This window comes from Sitophilus oryzae, unplaced genomic scaffold, assembly GCF_002938485.1.
Source record: "Sitophilus oryzae breed Bouriz unplaced genomic scaffold, Soryzae_2.0 scaffold_808_pilon_pilon, whole genome shotgun sequence".
In the NCBI taxonomy this organism is placed as follows: domain Eukaryota; kingdom Metazoa; phylum Arthropoda; class Insecta; order Coleoptera; family Curculionidae; genus Sitophilus; species Sitophilus oryzae.
In genome coordinates, this window is record NW_022147426.1 from 1,573,721 (window position 1) to 1,594,823 (window position 21,103).

A 21,103-nucleotide genomic window follows, 5' to 3' on the forward strand; every position below is an offset into this window, starting at 1 on the left:
TTGTTTCTAAGCTACAATCTACTGTAATTACAGTAGTACTTATTATTGTACTCTAATTAATTTGATTTTAGTAATAGACAATTAATTAAATATTAAAATACTTCCTTAATAAATTCATCCCATTATATGTTATAATATAAACAATCAATATATTCTTTCAAATTATATTCGCCAAAAATTAACCCCAAATTGCCATTAATATCAACAACAGCCATAAAACTGAAAATATTGCCATATAAAATATCTCCAATAACCGGCTTTTATACAGGCCTATAAAAATCACATATTTTTGAACTTTAAACCGATTTTAAAATCCATAAATATAACACTGTGTTGATATAACCTGGCTAATAACATATCCAAAATAAATATTACTTTCTTTTTTTTTTCTTGATTTCTTTATAGGTCTCCCCATGTCGATGAACACTACTCCAAAATTAGTTTTTGAGTAAAAAGTGTTTTAAAAAATGGAAAAATCATCGAAACAATCGTGCGAGTGTAGTGTTTTCGTAGATTTTCGGACGAGGTACTGCTGCGTACTTAATGTTAATATAGAGAAAACACTAGTTTATGTTACGTGATACCGAAGAAGGAGTGCAAGGATTTTAAAACATGTTTCCTGGATGCATCAGAGCCCCCAGGAGCGTTCAGGGCTCAACGGATGACGTATCCAAGCAGACCAAATCCATCATTCAGGTTAGTAAGTTATTAGTACATACTAATATTAATCTAGAGTCTGTCCAATGAGCCAGGGAAAATTTCGACAGACTACATCTAAAAAATGTCAGAAAATACACTTTTTTCCATAGCAAATGTTAAAAATTGCCTTATATCTATCAAAAATAGTAGATAAAATATGTAGTATTTCAACCGCAAGGGTAGATTAAATGATACTTTAACAGCGAGGATAGGTTAAAAACTTTATTTCTTCTCGCACGTTTTTTAATTGCTTCCATTTTTGAAAATGTTTGTATTCCTTTTCATAAGTTAATCGGGATTTAAATGGAAGTAGTTTGGATATGGCGTTTGTCGCCTCAGCCTGAATATCTGTTGGTAATTTACTTATTTCGCTTTGAGCCATTTCTGGCTCCAATTCAATCAGCAATCGACACGAAAGAGAATTAAAAAATATTGACTCAAAATTAATAACTAAAGAGACAGCTTTATTTATTTGTAAAATTACATAGAAACCATACACAAACAAATAAAAAGAGACTGACAAATCTCATGGTAAAGAGTGGGACCGCGTTCCCGTAGCGCAACTCAGAATAACAATTTTGAAACCAATTAGCAGGACCATAGCAGGACGTACGTCTTTATTGCTATCTTTCTTTATTATGTGTGCTTTATATGAAAAAGAAAGAGATAGGTATAAAACGTATCGTAAGACATTATCGCACATTCTGGCTGGCGGAAAATTTAAATTAGCCATTATTAGTAGTATTCAGTAGTGTTCTTTCATTCTGAAACTGAAAATTTTCACTTAAAGTGATTTATTCCCTATACCACGTAAAGGGAGCGTGGTGTAGGGAATAAATCAGTTTGAGTGAAAATTTCTAGTTTCTTTCAGAACGAAAGAATACTACTATAAGGGAAATTATAAAAAAAGCAAAAATTGTACTGTTTTATAAACATATTTATTTATACATAAAAACAAATAAACTTTTTATAATATAATAACAAAAAATAACAGTGTTTATTCCACCCACCTACCAATTTTAAATGCAGAAGAACTGACTGTTGCAGGAAACGATCGGTCAATTTTTTTAAAGGGCATTAAAAATCTCATTTTCGAAAAAACTGCCTAATTGCAATAACAAAGTGAATATCCAAGCAAAGAAGACTTTACGGGAATCATGACCCTGAACCATTTTCAAGTCCAGTTTTAATCCTAAAACAAAAGTAAAATAGGTATATTAATATAGTTTCTGCTTACTATAAACCAGCTATAAGCTACCTACCCAATAAATGAAAAAAATTGTATTAATTTGTTATGTTAAGAGAGGTTCGAAATATTTTTGACACTACTACTTTTTTCTTAATGAGATGATAAATATAACTACTTACTTTTATTTTACCGGGTGTCTTTAACACATCTATCAGAGAAAGGGGGCACCAATACATATAGAAAATTGACGATACTGGCTCCTGCAGCAAATAAAATAACAAATAGTATAACATAAAATTATAAGTAACAAAATATAAATACCTATATGGAACAAAGGAATTTGTTTCCTATTCATATTCATAAGTCAATAAACTGGAGAGTGATGGAGAGTTTAGAAAAAAAGGTAAATCACCAAAAGAAAAATTAACAAACATGACGAATTGTCATGATGTTGTCATCTTGGTTGTCATGATGACGAAAACGAAAGGCGATTGTTCTAATTTCTAATTTCTATTTAGAAATTACGTTTCATATGGCTGCTTCTTTCTCTCTTGTTATATTAGAATGAGATAGTGGGCCCAATAGCAACTAATGATATTTATTCATACTCCATGTTTACCTATTTTTCTGAAGCCAGCACGAAGTTTGACCTTGATTATACAATTAGAAGAATATAACTTGTTGCTCCAGAGTATCAAAACACAAAAATATCAATAGTTATTTCAGTATACTTACTTTAGGTATAATTTACTTTTTGAAATATACGTAACATCTGTATTTTTTATTTACCAAACTATATATAAAAGTACGTAGTGCCCTGGTCTTTTTACAACCCCAATTCAACCAAATGGTAAATATAGTAGTCACCCTTCAGCAGTCACGCGTCAGTACATGTAAACATTACAAACAAATACGTGGTAAAATTATCCTCCGGTGACAACCCTATCTCCTAAAATACTCGTAGCAGGATATTTATAACTCTTTTTTTAACAGTATGTTTTGGTAAATTAATTTTGTTCCAGGTAAAAAGATGATTTTTTTGAATTACTATAGAACACGTAAATATATTGTGATAAAATAATATATAGTCTATATAATGAATAACTTTGAATTTTGACCGTTATTTTTTACCAACATGGCAAATATAAAATCCCTCTATCCAAAAAGTTACTGATATTCTTTAAAATGAGTGCCTGAACGCATCAGATAGGTAACTCTTTTTACTTTCGTGAAATAGAAAAGGAAAATAATAAAACAAGTGACAGTTCTTCCTCTTCTTGCAAAAATCGACGCGAAATGTCATAATTGACAAAAGTAAAATGTCATCAGCTTTTGACATTTCTAAATATCAGACCAATGCAGTCTCTAATAGAACAGCCTCGGAGCGAGATTTATGACGTCACGCTAGTTAGATACCACGGATAAATAAATATGTTGCAGAATACATGGAAAACATAACTATTCCTCGTATTTTTGGTTTGTATTGTAAAAATGATATAGTTTACATGAAATATACATAATATACAGTTAATAAATACAGTATATATACCTATTTATAGTAATAAATACTTTGGCAAATAAACTATGAACCATACAAATGCAGCAAATGTTTTACAATATACAAATAATGAATAGGTACATAAGATAATGGGTAAAATGTAAAATATATTTTAAATTTTGGGGTTTGAAAATCGATCTAATTTAACAAAAAACATTCAATATCTACTAATAGTGATGTATTATTATTTGCATTCACAAAATTTATATGTATATTTTGAAAGCATCAATGTTATCGAAAAATTATATTTGCAAATAATACAATATCATAGAAAAAAAGGCGTCAGCGATGGCTATGAAATAAAGAATGCTGTCATTTTATATGTAAAATTATTCTAAAATTTTTGATTTTCTTGGGATTTAGGTTCGGGAAAAACGCTAATTAAGTTTTCATTATTTTTTTTTGGTTTAAAAAAAAAACGTTTATAGCCTTCATCAGTGTTGTGTCATATGAAAAAAAATAGTGTCGAATATAATCCAAAAAATTACATATACGAGGAATAATTATGTTTTCCATGTATTCTACAACATATTTATTAATCCCTAGTATCTAACTAGCGTGACGTCATAAATCTCGCTCCGTGGCTGTTCTATTAGAGACGGCATTGCATCAGCATGGCCGCAAGTTGCTAACTTAATAAAATTAACACTAGGAAAGCCCGCGGTAACTGTCAAATTCAAAGTTATTCGTTTCACAGACTATACATTTAAAACTTTGTATTGAAACTCAGTAACCATCAACTCGAAATTGGCCAAAGACAAGCTGCAAAAATTAGGAAAAGAAAATAAAGTCCTCCTTCTTTGGGTACTAGCCTACCAAAGGATTGAAGGTAATGAAAAAGCAAATGATCTAGCTAGAAAAGGAGCGAACTTTCTAAGAACTGGACAATAAGTGGAGACCAACTTAAAGCAGAAATCAAGAACCTGGAAGACTCCATGTGCAACCTGGAATGGAATCCTCCAAACGATCAAAGACATTTCCCAGGACTTACGACCGAGAAAAATCAAAGTAAAAATTCTGATTTAAGTAAAAAGAATCTTCAAGATTGTCACGGGGTTTCTAACTGGATACTGTCTACTCAATAAACATCTCACTACATTGAAGCTAAGAAAAACCAGTTTCTGTGGGGAAAATGGAGAACTAGCCTCTGTAAAACTGTCCCAGATACTGGCTTTTGTCAAAGCCCCGGCTCTATGATGAGTAACTCAATATTATTGCGTCTAAATTAAAAGAAATACAAACAAGACAACATTAATTAAATTTGAGGGCTTATGTCGTCTTTTCCCTCTAATTTTGACATTTTGCCAACAACCTGGCTGTGAACCAGAACTGAACTTTCTGGATAAGTGCCATTTCTTCTGCCAATCTTCTTAATAAAGGCTCGGGAAAGCCTCTGGAATGAGGTCAAACCCATAAAGCGCGCAATAAAAATAATATGTGTCTCTTTTTTTATTATTTCAGAGCAAATATAAGTATTATTTTTAGAACCAAATTAAAAACGGTGTATTAAATAAAATAACGAGAATAATAAGTATTAGAGATGGACAAAAACAGAATTTTTTAACTACACATCAAAACGAGTATTCTCAAAATAAAATAGGACCATAAAGAACCTTTAACTGACAGTTCTACATAGTCTAAATAAAGCCCTTAAATAGACTAGTTTAAAAATAGCCAGCCGAGCTTTCATCAAGTCGACTGAAACTCACCCTAACTTAAATCTCTTAATAACCCCAACGAAATGGTTTTTAGCTCTAATTGCAGACATCTAAATGATGCAGTACGGCTATAAACAGAGTTATTCGTTTTTAGATACTGGTACATCTGTTTTCGGTCGGAAATATATTGGGACTTTAATATTTTTTCTTTTTTTATAGCACTCATTATTAAGTTACTCGTAATCATTGGAGTAAAAATTTTATTTATGTATGGACATTTTTTTAAAGGTCACAAAAGTGTTAATTTTTGCGACGTGATTGACGATATAAAAAAGTCATTTTAATGCCTAGGCATAAAAGTACGAAAATATGTTATTAAAGTAAATAAATTATTTACAAGGTATTACTTTTAGAACTTTTTTATATTATATGGGAACGTTTAAAATTGTTTAAAAACTTATTTGTGACGTTTGAAAAAAAATAGCATGTTCTATTCGGAGTAAAAATGATTTTTGTACCTCGCCTGTAATGTCGGATTGTATCAAACGAACACAAATGTCGCCACAAAAGTATCATTTTTAGGGTTCCGTACCCAAAGGGTAAAAACGGGAACCCTATTACTAAGACTTCGCTGTTCGTCCGTCCCAAGAACGGTAAACTAATAGAATTGCTCATCCTCATAAGACGTACCTACGTTCGCTGAAGTCCTTGTCATGATAGTGTGTATTATTGGTTGCCTATGGTAAACATACATGGGCGCCGGACAGGGGGGGCAAGAGGGGGCATTTGCCCCCCCCCCCCTGGATCACTGAAACAATAAAAATAAAAGCTATCTTCTTACATCCATCTGTAAAAAAAATAATCATTATTATGAAATTGTTAGGTGTTACCTGTAAAATAATAAAAAATGTGGTAATTATTGGGAAAACTGGAAATCGTCCGATTTTCACCAAAATTGGTATACACACTATTTTGAGGTCGTAGATTACGAATCTACTTTTTTTCTTGACGGTCTCTTACCGTTTTTTCAGAAAAACGGAAAATTATTTCAACATTGAATTTTTCTTTATTTCGGCCCTATAAAGTAATAATTTCACTATATTTTCATTATATTATAGTTTATCTAAAAGCCACACTTGATTGGGGATAGAAAAGTGTCCAACATTTTACTGAAAAACACTTTTCTTAACAAAATAGCAAAGAAAATTGAGACCAGATGGAAGTTTGACATTTGATATATCCTTCTTTCTCTCTCCTATGTAATAAGAGAGACAAATATATTCTAGACCTAATCTAGAAATTTGAAAATTTACAACGTTGCCATATCTTCTATTTTTTCGGGTGATTAGGGATTTTAAATAAATTACCTATTATGAGATCGACAATAATTAAATATACACCTATATCCACAAAATTACGCGGAAGAGTTTTGATTGCATTGGTTTTAACTTCTTTGCGGAGGGGGTTAATCTTTTTTTAGTTAATCTAATAATATAACAACAAAAGATTAACACCCTCTGCATGGAAGTTGTAACCAATGCAATCAAAACTCTTTCGTGCAACTTCGTGGGTATAAATAGTCAGATCTCGTTGGTAAAATAGCAGTTATGGGAAGGAGCCGTTCTTCTGGCGACCGCCTTTCGTAATTCCAGAATGAGCGAAAAAAACACGCTAAATTTAGGTTTAGCATTGGCAACGTTGCTTTAAATGCCAGAAACACATAAACTTACTTCGGGTTTCTCTTATTACCGATTCTGAACCGTCCTAGAACTGTGATGCGTATGCGCAGAAGGAAATATGAAGACATTATTTCATTTGCGCATGCGCTGCAGAGTTCTTGGACGGTTCAGAATTGGTAATAACAAGAACCCGAACAAAGCTATAACCTAACATTTTCAGATTGTTTACAAATTTATTTTAGCAAATTTTCCTCTAGTTTGCATAGAATTGGATAAAAAAGTAACAGAAAATAGCAAAAACATTATTGATTATTGAATACCTAACAAAATATGTGCTAGAAAACCTTAAAAATATGAGAAATTAAGAAAAATTCGATATTGAAATTATTTTCCGTTTTTCTGAAAAACGGTAAGAGACCGCCAAGAAAAAAGTTGAGATTCGTAATCTACGACTTCAAAATAGGGTGTATACCAATTTTGGTGAAAATCGGACGATTTCCAGTTTTCCCAATAATTACCAAAAATGTCAATTTTTTATTCATTTTTACCTTGCCCCCCCCCTAAATTTCATTCTTCCGGCACCCATGAACTTATAAAAATAACAGCTGAGAAATTTTGAGTTAATTATTTTGTCGGTGTTAGTAAGTGCTTACTAAGTGTCTACGATATTGTTTATTAATTATTTTAAAGCAAAATATGGAAGTACTTTAAAAAGAATGCCTGCAAAAGGTGATGCTGGGAACTGGTGTTCTTAAAAATGCATTATACGAGTATTTAATACGATTTATGCAGTTAATTTTCTATACTGCATACATATAAGGTGTTTAAATAAATAAACTAAATAATGAATATTTTGCATACGGCAACCAATAATACACACACCATCATGACAAGGACTACAATGACGTCACAAAGCGAGGAGTTTTCGCATGTACCTGGCAGACACTTTCGGCTGAATGAGCAGTCCTATTAGGTTAACTGTTCTTGCGTCCGTCCGTCCGTCCATCTGTCACAAAGGTCTATCTTATGAACCGTTATAGCTAGACAGTTGAAATTTTTAAAGATAATGTATCTATGTTGCCGCTATAAGAACAAATACTAAAAACAGAATTAAGTAAATGTTTATAAATAAAAAAGTACTTTCACTAAACATTATCTTTTAAGCAAGAATTTTACATAGAATCTTTCAAGTCCTCGGTGGCCGCGTTAAGATTTTACGCTGCTTGACGTCGGAGCCGTAGTAAGGCAGGTTCAACGGACGGCAAGGCTAAACCTGTGCAAAGTCCAGAGACTAGCATGCGTTTGCATCACAGGAGCCATGAGAACCTGTCCAACAGCAGCAATGGAGGTCATTCTAGATCTAACACCACTGCACATTGTCATTGGTAGATATGCCAATGCGACAATGATTAGAATGGTCACTAACGGAATTAGTACTGGGAGAATTGTCAGATCAGGGGCTTGGAACACCCTCATAAAGGAAATACCACTCCTGCAACTCCTCCCAGTGGATGATATGCCAAGAACGTACAACTTTGAGAAACATCTCAATGTAGTATTGAGCAATAAAAAGGATTGGAAGAGCGAAACGCATGCCCAGCAGTTAAAAGACCATACCATAACTTGGTATATTGATGCTTCCAAAACCAATACAGGAACAGGGATCGGAGTGTTTGGACCGAGAGCTAAGTACTCCGAACCAATGGGCACTGACCCTAGTATCCTACAGGCAGAAATCTACGCTATCGAGAGATGCGTACAACTTATCTTAGATAGGAACTATCGGAAACAAGAAATAGCCATCTTGTCTGATAGTCAAGCAGCGTTAAAAGCGATCAACTCAGTATCAATCAATTCGAAATTGGTCAAAGAATGCTTAGAGAAGCTGAATAAATTAGGCAAAGAAAACAAAGTCCTCCTACTCTGGGTGCCTGCTCACCAAGGGATAGAAGGCAATGAAAAAGCAAATAATCTAGCTAGAAAAGGAGCGAACACTCCACTAACTGGACCAGAACCGTTCTGCTTTCCAAATGGTAACCAACTCAAGGCGGAACTCAAGAACTTGGAAGATTCCATCCGCAACCTGGAATGGGAATCTTGCAACGGTCTAAGACACTCGAAGAAGTTTCTAAGGGCTTATGATCAAGAAAAATCACAGATCTTCCTGGGTTTAAGTAAGAACAATCTTCGGATTGTCACGGGGTTTTTTAACAGGACACTGTCTCGTCAATGAACACCTCAGTAGATTGAAACTAAGAAGAAACGGCGAATGCAGATTGTATGGGGAAAATGGACGGAGAAATACCAGAACACCTTATCACTGACTGCGCCGAGACGACAACCATTCGTGCCATGAATTTTGGTACGACTGATATTGGAGATGGAGAACTACCCTCTATAAAACCGTCCCAGATACTGGCTTTTGTCAAAGCCCTGGAACTGTATGATAAGTTGTAACTCAAGGAAGGGGGACACAATAGATCTGTAAGGTCGCAGTGATTAACCCCCCTCCCACTAATTCTAAATTCTAAAAAAAAAGGGCAGGTTCGAATCCTAGTCAAGGCGACTTTTTTTATTTTTACATAATTATTTTTACTTTTTACATATTTATTATTGATTAATACAATTTTTAGTAATGTGTTTCTTCATTTTTTTTAAATTACTTATACGCGCATTCAAAATTCCAGCTAAATCGGAAAAAAAGTTTATAATAATATAGTGTCCAATGTTGTATAGATAATGAATGGTACGGAACTCTTCGTGCTCGAGTCCGACTCGCACTTGACCAATTTTTACTCTTAATAAAAGAATATACTATTTGTGAAAACCAATGTAATTACGTATTTCCGTTAGTAATATGGAAGTATTATTTAGAACATGGCATTAACGCACCTGAAGGGAAGGAGTCATTGACATGTCCAATGCCATATATATTCGAGTCGACGCTTCCAATTTGCTACACATAACTGTCAAGGGACCACATAAATATTTCCAGCCAGTACAGAAATGCTGAATAGTCAGCACGTCGCGTCGGTTTGCGGGCTGAAATTTCACGCTGGCAGAGCACAAAATCACAATATTCCGGTTTATTGTGTTTGGAATTCCGCGGCCCTGATGGAGCCATATATCAACTTGCACCTAATTTCACAGTCGCAACGGCCGGCCGGCGGTCCTTTGCATTTTCTGCCAGACGTCATAATTCGTGCCGGTCAGACATACGTCATCATATCGGTTTTATTTCGACATTTATTGAATACAAACTTACTTTATAAAAAAGAATATAGTTTCTGTAAATTGTGGTTAGAATTATTGCAGCTAAAAACTATCTGTCAATGAAAATTTCTTTATCTTTAAACGTAGGTTTGGAAAGGACTGTTCTCCATTCTTTTACGTATTGAAAACTTCCTATTTATTACCTACAGAACTTAAGAGTTCATTTCACTAGTTCGAAAAAGTAGCAAAATAACCGTTCGGCATTTAACGTTTTATGTACGAGCCCTAACAACTATATGTTGGGACAAGGTATTTTTTTGCAATAAAAATAGTAATTTGTTAAAACGACTCAATTTATTTTGTTTATTATTCTAAATTCAAACATTACAATATGATCTAGATAATTTTACTATATTTTTATAACTTTGCAAACAAATCACTTTTGATAATAGCTTATTTTGCCAAAATCAAGCCAAATTTGCTGACAACTATATATTGGGACAGCACAACAAAAAATTTGTTTTATACGGAGTTACATCACCTTTCGCCTTAACAACTGCCTGAACTCTTAATGGCATTGTATTTACCAAAAATTGGCACATTTGAGGAGAAAAATTATCCCAAATTTCCTGCAGATTTGTCTGCAAATCAAAAATTGTTCATTGAGGGTGGTTTCTTAAATATTGCTTCATTTTATGCCACACAGTTTCTATAACATTGAGGTCCGGACTACTTGCAGGATGGGATAGAACTTTTATATTATTATTACCGAACCAATTTTTAGTTAATTTTGCTGAATGGCACGATGCTCCATCTTGTTGGAAAGTACAGTCTTCGTTTGGAAACAATTCCTGAGCACTAGCAAAAGTGATGCCTCAAGTATATGTTGATATTTTTGGGCGTTAACAGTGCCATCTATAAAATTTAATTTGCCCAAACCTCTTACTGACATGAAACCCCAAACCATAATCCCCTTAGGAAATTTAACAACCCTCTTTAAGCAATCTTTATGAAAGGCTTCTGCTTTATTTCGTATTATTCGTTTTCGATGATCTCCAACGCAAACATCAAATTTAGACTCATCACTAAATATGACCTTATTCCAACCATTTTGTGTCCACGATAATTTAGATTTTGCCCAATTATAAGATTTTTCTTTTAAATTTCTATCAGTAGCGGTTTTTCTTTGGCCTAAATAAGAATTTGTATCAATAATCTTCAGGTAATTGATTATCCACACAAAATAAAAGTTTACCTTGTAAAACCCCAGACCGCATTTATGCATATATTTTCGGCAACATTCTCTTGATATATTTAAACCAGTTACAGTATTCCATTTAACTGGTACTTCGCGAAGAGTACTTCTTCTCGCAGACTTGCAAATTTTTACTAAATTTCGTAAATCTCTCTGAAATACAACTTTTGGCCTTCCCGAACTTTTACCTCTAACGTCTACATGGCAGATTCGCCGTATTTTTTAATTATATTAAAGACCGTGGTTTTTGGAATACTTAAATCATCAGAAATTTTCGGAATTGTTTTTCCCGTACTGTATTGACGAATGATAATTTCGCGTAGTTTTTGATTTGTAGCTTTTCCACGGACCATTACTTTGAATTAAATTAACAAAATGGAGAATTAAAAAAATTACAATTACTTACAGTAAATCTCACTACTCAAAGTATCGAGTCACTTACAAGCTGTCAATGGTGAAGTAAACAGTTTGCGACATTTGTAACGTTTATAGCAAAGCCGCCTATGATTAGAAAGAAAATTAAAGATAAAGGATTATACTATATCCGTATTGTAGCACATTTTTAGACAACTTCTTTGTCTTTAAGATTTTGATGGTCAGGTCAAACATCAACAAAAGATTCTTTATGTTTGGACTAAATTTTCTCGAAAATAAAGACATAATTTAAAATTCCGTGACAATACGGAAATAGATTGAAGTTTTGTGATTACAGTGATATATAATTTATATGGTTTTGTAACGAATTGCTCTCTATTTTATGGCAAATGCAAACCTTAATCAAGCCTTAATCAAAGCACGTGTGTTTGGAAATTTGGGCGTGGCTTAACACGACAGGATCGGGCTAAGCCTTAGGCAGATTTCTGAAATATAATATTATTTCCTTCGGCCAGACATCTACAGACTCCTTACCAGACCCCTGATAGCGACCCGAACATTCCAGCGTAATAGACCCTTAATCTTTTTATTCAAAGACTTTTTTAATTACGGTGTTATAAATAAAAACTCCAAAATTGTTACAAACGGTAACCAATATTGAAATTCAACCGAAAATACAAATTATTGAAATTATACACTAGAGAATAATCAATATTAATTTTAGAAGCTGTACTATTTCCGTGTTGTAAATTTTCAAAACATGTTTTACCATTTTCGAAGCCTATAATATGTATCAAAACACGCAACTAATAATACCTACAAACGGTTGTGCAGAACGTTTGTTTAATATTTGCTGAAGCTCGATGGTTTTGCGTTTGGTTATATTTAGTTTAATATATGTTTCTGCTAAATGGAAATATTTGGACAGGCCATATTTTTGTTAGTGCTAGCGGCTACGCGGTTCTAGAGCATTTGTTGTTTTAATTTACCTCGGTATATTTGATTTGATAGAAATGTTTACACTATAATTTGAAGGAGGTTTTAATTATTACGTAAATGGAACTTTAATTTCAAAAATATCATAAAATTAGATCTTTAGTCCTCAAAATGTGAATTAAATTCTATTAGTCTATGTTTTATTGATAAAGATTTCGTTTTATTTTTCGAAAATATTTAGGTTGAGTTTAACGCAAGCTCCATAATCATATTCCATGAAACTAACGGAAACATGAAATAGCCGTCTTATCGGATAGTCAAGAAGTCTTAAAAGCTATCAACTTAGTAATCCTCAATTCGAAGTTGGTCAAAGAAGACTAGAGAAGCTGAACAAATTAGGCAAAGAATTACTTATAATTACTTATTCAAGATAAAATAGTGATAAAACATTTTTTTTTGGTTTCTTATTTTATCATTTTTTTATAAAAATATTGCAAAGTAAGTGGGGCCCGTTTCACTGTCTTTGACCATAAGTCTACAATTATTTAACACCAATATTAAGAAGATCTTTGCAGCATACACATTATGATTTTTTGTTTAATATACTGTCCATTCAACCCTTTGAATAAGAAGACTAAGGAAGGAGCATAATGCTATCCATGTATTCATGCATGGTGGGCGGAAAAAGCACCATAAAAGCTCTCTAGGGTGGGGATCCTTGACAGTTCTGTTTGACGATTCATTTGACACATTTGAATTTGATTTGAAATTTTGTGGATTTGTCAGTCTTTACGGAGCTTATTTTATGTTATTTATTATTTATTCTACTACTGATAGTTGTTGATAAAGGTAGTAAATCTAGATGGAAATTGTGGCAGCACTTAAATTAACAGTGACACTATCGCGATTTATCGAAAAAGACTCTAAAATAGTTGGTTGTGTAGCGTGCGGTAGATCTCGGCAAAAATTGAGTGAAATAATGGAACAACTTTTCGCTAGTAAGTGACTATATAATATACATACGTGTAGTAAACCGATCATTTATGAAATTCACTTAAATTAACTAAATTATATATTTTTCTTGCATTTTAACTTTTATTTATTACTTGTCAAAGATTAGATGTCAAAGAATTTAGATACGTTAATTTGACTTACCTGCTTCAGTAGCGTATCGGATGTTTGTGGTAATAAATATTTATTATAACTTATCTATTTTTATTAGAATTATATATTTTTATAACAATTTTAATAACTACCAACATTTATTCACAACGTAAAATAAAACAACAAATTATTGAGTCTATCCCACGTCTACCCTACATCATAGTTTTACAATTTTTAAATAAAATTAGAACGACACTGATAAACCGGAATTTAAGTCGGCCATATTTGAGGCCCATCGCGGTGTACCTAAGATTTTTGATATGCTCCTTCCTTAGTCTTCTTATTCGAAGATTCAACCTAATCTAATCTCAATCTAACCTAACCTATCCCACGCGCGAATCCAGCAAGAAGGGAGATTTGCTTTTGCCATTTTGCTGGTACGGAAAGATCCAGTATAACTGTCTCATATAAAAAGCAAACCTGGAATTTCTTTATTGATGAATATCATTTCTGCATCTTTTGGCGCCATAATCTAATTTTCGATAAATTTGGACTTATGCTATACAGTCATTTTCTGTTTCACCAGAAATGAATACAACTTCTGATTTTTAAATGGCACCCTCGGTATTTTTTACTTTAGTCGATAGAAAACGACACTTTGAACAGATTGGCATATCATATGTTAACTTTTGACATTTTCACTTGATCAAACATCACTTTCACAAAATTGTATTTTAAATTTCACTCTAGAGTGCCATGGTGCCTTGGAAAAATAGATTTGATCGTCTAATGTTTTTAGTGTTTTGTCTTGGCCGATTAAGAGATGTCCAAATCGTATTTTTAATCCTATCTCATTTTTTTTCAAATGAAACAAGCGTGGCTCATTTGGATTTGGATTGGAGAAAGCAGTTTTTTATGAATAATTTGATACCACATACTTGGTATTTCAAGTCAAATTGTCGTTACGAACCGCATGTTACAATTTCAAATAAACCATATGCGAAAATGTCAAAAGTTGACATATGTCATTCTATTCAGAGTGTCATTTTCTATCAAATAAAGTAAAAAAATACCGAGGGTGCCATTTAAAAACCAAAAGTTATCGTCATTTCCGGTGAAAGAGGAAGTGACCAAAAACAGATGAATACTACCAAGTCTCGTTTTTTATCTGAAAAAATAAAAAAGATATAGGGGATTAGTTGTTAATATTAGGCAAACTAAGAAAACAAAACCCTTATGAATTCCAAGACGTCAAAAAACCCTTCTAATAGTTACAAATTCATCTATATTTTTACCTGTCCACTTCAAGCCACTTGAGACAACAACACAACAACTCTTATCGCACACTTTGCACTACCGAAACGTTGTTAATCTGCGATTAAATTCAACTTTGTGCCATAAATTTCTCTGGATTTGCGGCCGGAATAGTAAAAGTCGGACGGGGGTCATCCGGCCAACAAATTAACGAGCCCTTCTTGGGCTTCTCTATCGCTTAGATCTGTAATCGTGCCCTAGGGCCCTCTGGAATAATCCGGTCGAGACCGTTAGAAGTTGCGGCGTTAAAGTGCGTTAAATACCTGCAACGAGTTTTGTTTGAGTTCGAATGGATGCTTTATTTGAATTATTGTTTCTTTAGTGATCGTTGGTTGTGTCAAAATATCATGGATATATGGATAAATCAATTTCAAATCATATTCAAATCTACAACGCCACTCTATCTAAAAAAGAAAACATTCGACCAATGAAACCTGAACACCCCATCAAGCCCTGGTTGTATGATGATTCAAGAAATACAATCTACAATGCCTAGAAACTTTTAAGTTTGTATTGTTCTTAAATAAATACAATGTCATACTTTATTATAAATTTTATTTATTATATTCTTATATTTCTGCAGTCAAATTAAAACTTACTGTCTTTAAATGTACAGTTAAACCGCAGTGCAAGATGGCCGCAACGAGATTAAACTTGTTAAACCCGATAAAGCAATAATAACGCGACCCCATATTTACCAGATTGTTCTGACCCTCTCCAAGTTAATCCCCGATTAAATTTAACTGGCAACATTCACTCGCTCATAAATTTTGTCGGTCTTGGGATGGTCAAAATGGCCAAACAAGGGCCATCCCTAAACAAATTAACAAGAACAGAGAACTTTGACCTTTGTCTCTGAAGAAAAAATTTCAAATTCTCTACACAGATGGTTTAATCTAGTGATAAGTTGTTATTTTCAGGGTTCATATTTCAGAACTTTCTGTCTTTTTTATCTGAACGACACAATAAAAAATCAATTCTAAAATTAATTTACTTTTCTAAAAATAGTAAATCTATTTCCATCAACCCCTTCTTTTCATGAAAATCCATTAACTCTATCCCAACTCTCCAATCTAAATAATTTTCATAAAACCGGATAACGGCCCTCACTGCCTATTCCCTTCCCCCATATATGCGCCGCCGTATTTTCGTGCCTATCAATGACGTCACGCATCTCAATTAGTGTCAACAAAGACTGTAGTTAAAACGTCAACGATCCATCAATCTGGCACGTAAATGTTTTTCCCTTTTTTTCCAGTCGAGTCGTAAATTTACTGGATATATAGGGAGGTATCGTTCCAGGAAACAAGGGTTTAACTGTAACTGGGAAGAATCTCATCACTAGGACAGTTACTTTAGTTAGTGTCTGTAGTAGCACCTAGCAACCCTTATAGTAACCATATTAATATTAGACATCTTACAAATGCCGAAATTTTCATAATTTTATGACTATGTTTACAATGTTTTTAAAATAATCTTTGAAAATGTGTAAAAATAGTCAAAAATGTTTCAAAAAGTCAAAAAATTCATGAAAATTGGCTATTTTCGCTATGTCACCGATTTTATTAAAACTGCTGTTATTTAAAACACTAAATCACCACAATACACCAAAAAACACTTTTACTTTTACACTGGACGCGCGTTTCGCTAACCATGTTAGCATCATCAGCAGATAATTAAGACTGGTTAGGTTAGTCTTAATCATCTGCTGATGATGCTACCATGATTAGCGAAACGCGCGTCCAGTGTAAAAATAAAAGTGTTTTGGTGTATTGTGGTGATTTAGTGCTTTATTTTGCTGTGTAACACCAAAGGTTCCAACCCCCAACTGTAATGCTGTTATTTGCCAGTTGAAAGGTTTAGAATAAGAAAATATAGGCCATTATAGTCTTACGAGAACAGTAATTAATAAACGTGTTAACCTCCATCAAAAATAACTCAAAAACAAGGACCCAAAAAATAATATTCTCACAAACACAAGGTACCTAAGCCCTCAAAGGTGTACATATTTTGAATTTACATAAAATTTCCTACAAATGCTGAAATTTTCATAATTTTAAGACTATGTTTACTATGTTTCTAACGTCTTTGGAAATGTGTAAAAATAACCAAAAAAAAATGCCACCATGTCACCGATTTTATTCAAGCTGGTGTTATTTACTAATTAAAAGATGTAGAATAAAAAATATAGACCATTGTAGTCTTACCAGAACAGAAATTGATATAGAGGACGTGAAAAATATCTGAAAAACAAGGACCCAAAAAAATAATTTTCTCACAACGCCAAGATACCTAAGCCCTCAAAGGCTATTTTTATGTTGTTTCTAACATCTTAAAAATGAATTACAGTAACTGAACCTTCATCAAAAATAGCTGAAAAACAAGGTATCTAAGCCTTCAAAGATAATAACTATGGATAAAATTTCCAATATAATTTTTCACGTGATCTACGGCGATCTTTGTTTAAAGGTAATTCTCACGATGTTTTGTATTTATTAGTTATTTTTGTTATACAGTTGGAAAAAAAACTCACCTGTTCAACCCTAAGTATGTTAAACTACAATACTATAAAAATGAAACATGCGATAGACGCCTAATACATTAGTATATAACTGTGGAGATTATGGTTTTCGCCATGTCAAACGCTCCGTCATGGTACATTTTTCCGATCAAAAACCCAGGTAAATCCCGTGTTGGATTTAAAGCGGCCGTCAACTCTATATCAGAAGGAAAATGAAATGGTGTTGTTGCGTTAATACAACGAGGGGACAGTATAAGTATTACGTTTTACTTTGGTTTTAATCAGGTAACGAGTCAATGTAGATGTTAATTTTTGCCTGTTATAATGTTCACGTCAAGATAAGAACGGATTTAAAAAAAATCTTTGAATATTTTAAAATTTATCAGGGTATATATTTATTTATGTGGTAACTAGAAAATTAGTAGTATTATCACTATACAGTGCTACAAATTCGAGGTACGAGCATTGATATCTCGGTAACCGTAATAGATGGTTAAATTTTGGCAAAATTGCGCTTTGGGATGTTCACCAAGATGCCATCAAGATTGTTTAAACATTTCAAGGATTGCTGAGTTTTTTGGAAAAAACGGATTTTTTTGAAAATCAAATTTATTTTTTCCTGTCGGTACTTTTTAGAAAACCAAAAAACTAATTGCATATTCTAGCCTTTATTAGGGCTATCTGATAGTATTTTTAGATTTTCAAATTAGCTGATAATTTGTGAGATACAGAGGCCAACTATTTTTTTTAAATACGGACCTGCATTTTTTTTTTCAGGTTTTGAAAGAACTCGGTCTCCTGAGTATATGCCATACTTAATTTTTTTTTGTTTTGGAAATTTTAAACCCGATTTATTTAAACTAATTTCAAGTCAAAACTTCAGACTCGCAATCAGAAAAATAAGAATGAGAAAACATAATTCTTACTAGAATTTGAAGCACATCAAAATCCTTTTCAATCGCCTTACTTTTATCGGCATTTTCCAATACATTTTATTTTATTTTCTCCCTTTATGGTTTTCTATTTTATCAAAAACAAAAAATCCTTCTTCAAAATAAACTCTACGGAGTTCACGCCAGTCTTTTGAAACATCAAAGGCCAGCAACCGATGCACTCAATTAGAGAGATGTGAAAGAAAAATCGAAGCCAAATCCAGAAAGAGAGTTCACAGAGAGACGACTCACTGATATACGGATAATTTAATTTGTAAGAACTCGACAGTAAGAGATGGGGCTTTGCTTTGCTGTATTAGAGAAGCTGTAAAATGTTTTTAGTTTTACTTTGTTTTCTTATAAATTTATTTCGTATGGATAAACTAGGGTTGCCTGTCTTCTATTCCATAGGATAGTCCTCTTTTTCCCTCATGTGTTGAAAAAAATGTTCTTTTTGAAAAATGAAAAATATACGAAACAATATATATGTACTGATTTCTTTCGAAAATCGACAACTATGAAACTATGAACCCTTCCCGGACACAAACGGTACATTGTGAGACAGGAAATTGTAGAGAGAAATAAGCCCTATAAGATAGGATACAACATTTTAATGATCAGTCCTTTCCATAAAATTAATAAAATGAAAAATATACGAAATAATATACATGTACTGATTTCTTTCGAAAATCGACAACTATGAAACTATGAACCTGTCCCGGATACAAATGCTATATTGTGAAACAGGAAATTGTAGAGAGAAACAAACATTGTAACTTAATTCTTCTGTTGATTTCTGGTAGTAAAGATCCCGACCTGTGTATTAGTTGTCCCAAACAAATATATTGTGTATATTATACACTCTGTATATTAAAATAGTTTCCTAATATATTTTATATATTATAATTAATTATTCTCTATCATCCTAGCATAAATTACATATTTAGTCCATCCATTCTGGTCCCATATACTACACATACAATTTATTAATAATAATTGTTTGTGAACATCTGCGGGCTATATTTTCGTTACCGCAGACCGTTTACTGTTTAATTTTGATTTATAATCAAATAATAAAACGAATTATCGCTTTATTAAGTTTAAATTGAGTTTAGGAACTCTAAAAATTACGGCAATTGAATCATAATGCGTTCTTTATTGGCGAGTTTAATAGCAAAGATAGGCCTGTGTGAAGAGGCCTTAAATTTATTTATTTGCTTCTTCTGTGGGTTTATATCGTCGCGTGTGACCATAAATTAATATAATAATACATCAGTGAACTATATAGTTGGGAAGCCATATTCAGTCTTCAAACATTAGTACAGAATTGTCAAGATCAGAGAAAAGATGTCTTCATGTGCTTTATAAACTATGAAAAGGTGTTCGATAATGTTAAACATAACCTTTTTATATCATACTTTAGAGACTTGGGACTTGATGGAAAAGATATAAGGCTGATCAGTAATTTGTATTGGAACCAAAAAAAAGTTGAAATTCGTATGCATAACGTGGGAGTAATAGAAGATTTTGAAATAAAAAAGGGGGTAAGGCAGGGTGGTATCCTGTCTCCACTGTTGTTTAACTTGTATGTGGAAAGAGCATTCACTGAGTCAATCTCCGACAGTCTCATTGGTTTGAAAATAAATGGCATTCCTGCCCTACAAGCATGTAAAGTTACAACCATACAAGCATGCAAAGCTACAACCTAACCTAACTGAAGGTAGCAACAGTAAATCCTTCGAAATGTGGACTCAACGACGAATGCTAAGAGTGTACTGGATCGACCGTGTGGGGAATGAAGACATTCTCAGAAGAGCTGGTCTAGAAGAACGTGAACTATGCGAAATCAGCAAGAAGAGGAAAATAGCCTATTTGGGACACATACTACGAGGAGAACGCTATCACTTTCAGCGACTAATTCTCCAGGGTAAAATCGGGTGGGGCAAAAGGGGAATAGGCTTAAGGAACCTCTCCTGGCTGAGAAATATTCGTCATTGGACAGGCATACAGGACTTCCAAGCACTCCAAGTCGCTGCAATAAATAGAACCATCTGGTGAGGAAGAAAAAGATGAACGGCTACGCAGGAATCTGCACTTTAAGAAGAAGAATTATAGTAGGTATTCGATTTACTTGCTGGAGAGCCAGAGTTACTATATTCTAAAAATGGTCATTTACTTTAAGAACTGTATACATTTTTATACCAAAAGTACGGTAGTGTAAAAAGTTAGTTAGAAAATGTATAATATGCAAGAAAGTTATTTATTTACTATTAATACCGTATGATCGAATAAAAACGGCGTCAGCGATGGCTATGAAATGAAGATCGCTGTCATTTTATATGTAAATTTATGTGGGAAATGTCATCGATCGTCATTTCCAAGCCAACTGGACGCCGTTTTTATTCGATCATACGGTATATCTAATGTCTTGTAATGTAATGTCTTTTTCAAGTGTATCAATAGATTTATAAATTATTGTTGACCGAAAATTACTGAAGGATAAATGCTTCAAAAACTATGTAATTCTAAGCCAAAGAAATATTGATTACTAAAATATTTGACGAATTTGTCAGAGGTATGAAAACAGATCCACTGTCTCTGTTATTACAACTACCTAAATCAATACACGTTAGGGAGTAATATCTACGTTTATATGCTAAATTTACACAT

The 21,103-nt window shown here is 33.1% G+C and overlaps 1 protein-coding gene across 2 annotated transcripts in view; it reads left to right on the top strand.

Moving 5' to 3' along the window:
* The first annotated feature begins 418 nt into the window (after positions 1-418).
* The window catches only part of LOC115888857 (protein sickie), a 388,604-nt gene continuing 367,919 nt past the window's right edge, over positions 419-21,103 (top strand). For both annotated transcript variants that reach the window (XM_030908721.1, XM_030908722.1), the window contains exon 1: positions 419-696. In XM_030908721.1, the coding sequence (XP_030764581.1) occupies positions 613-696 (84 nt within the window). In that variant the 5' untranslated portion in view covers positions 419-612. The remainder of the gene's footprint in view (positions 697-21,103) is intronic.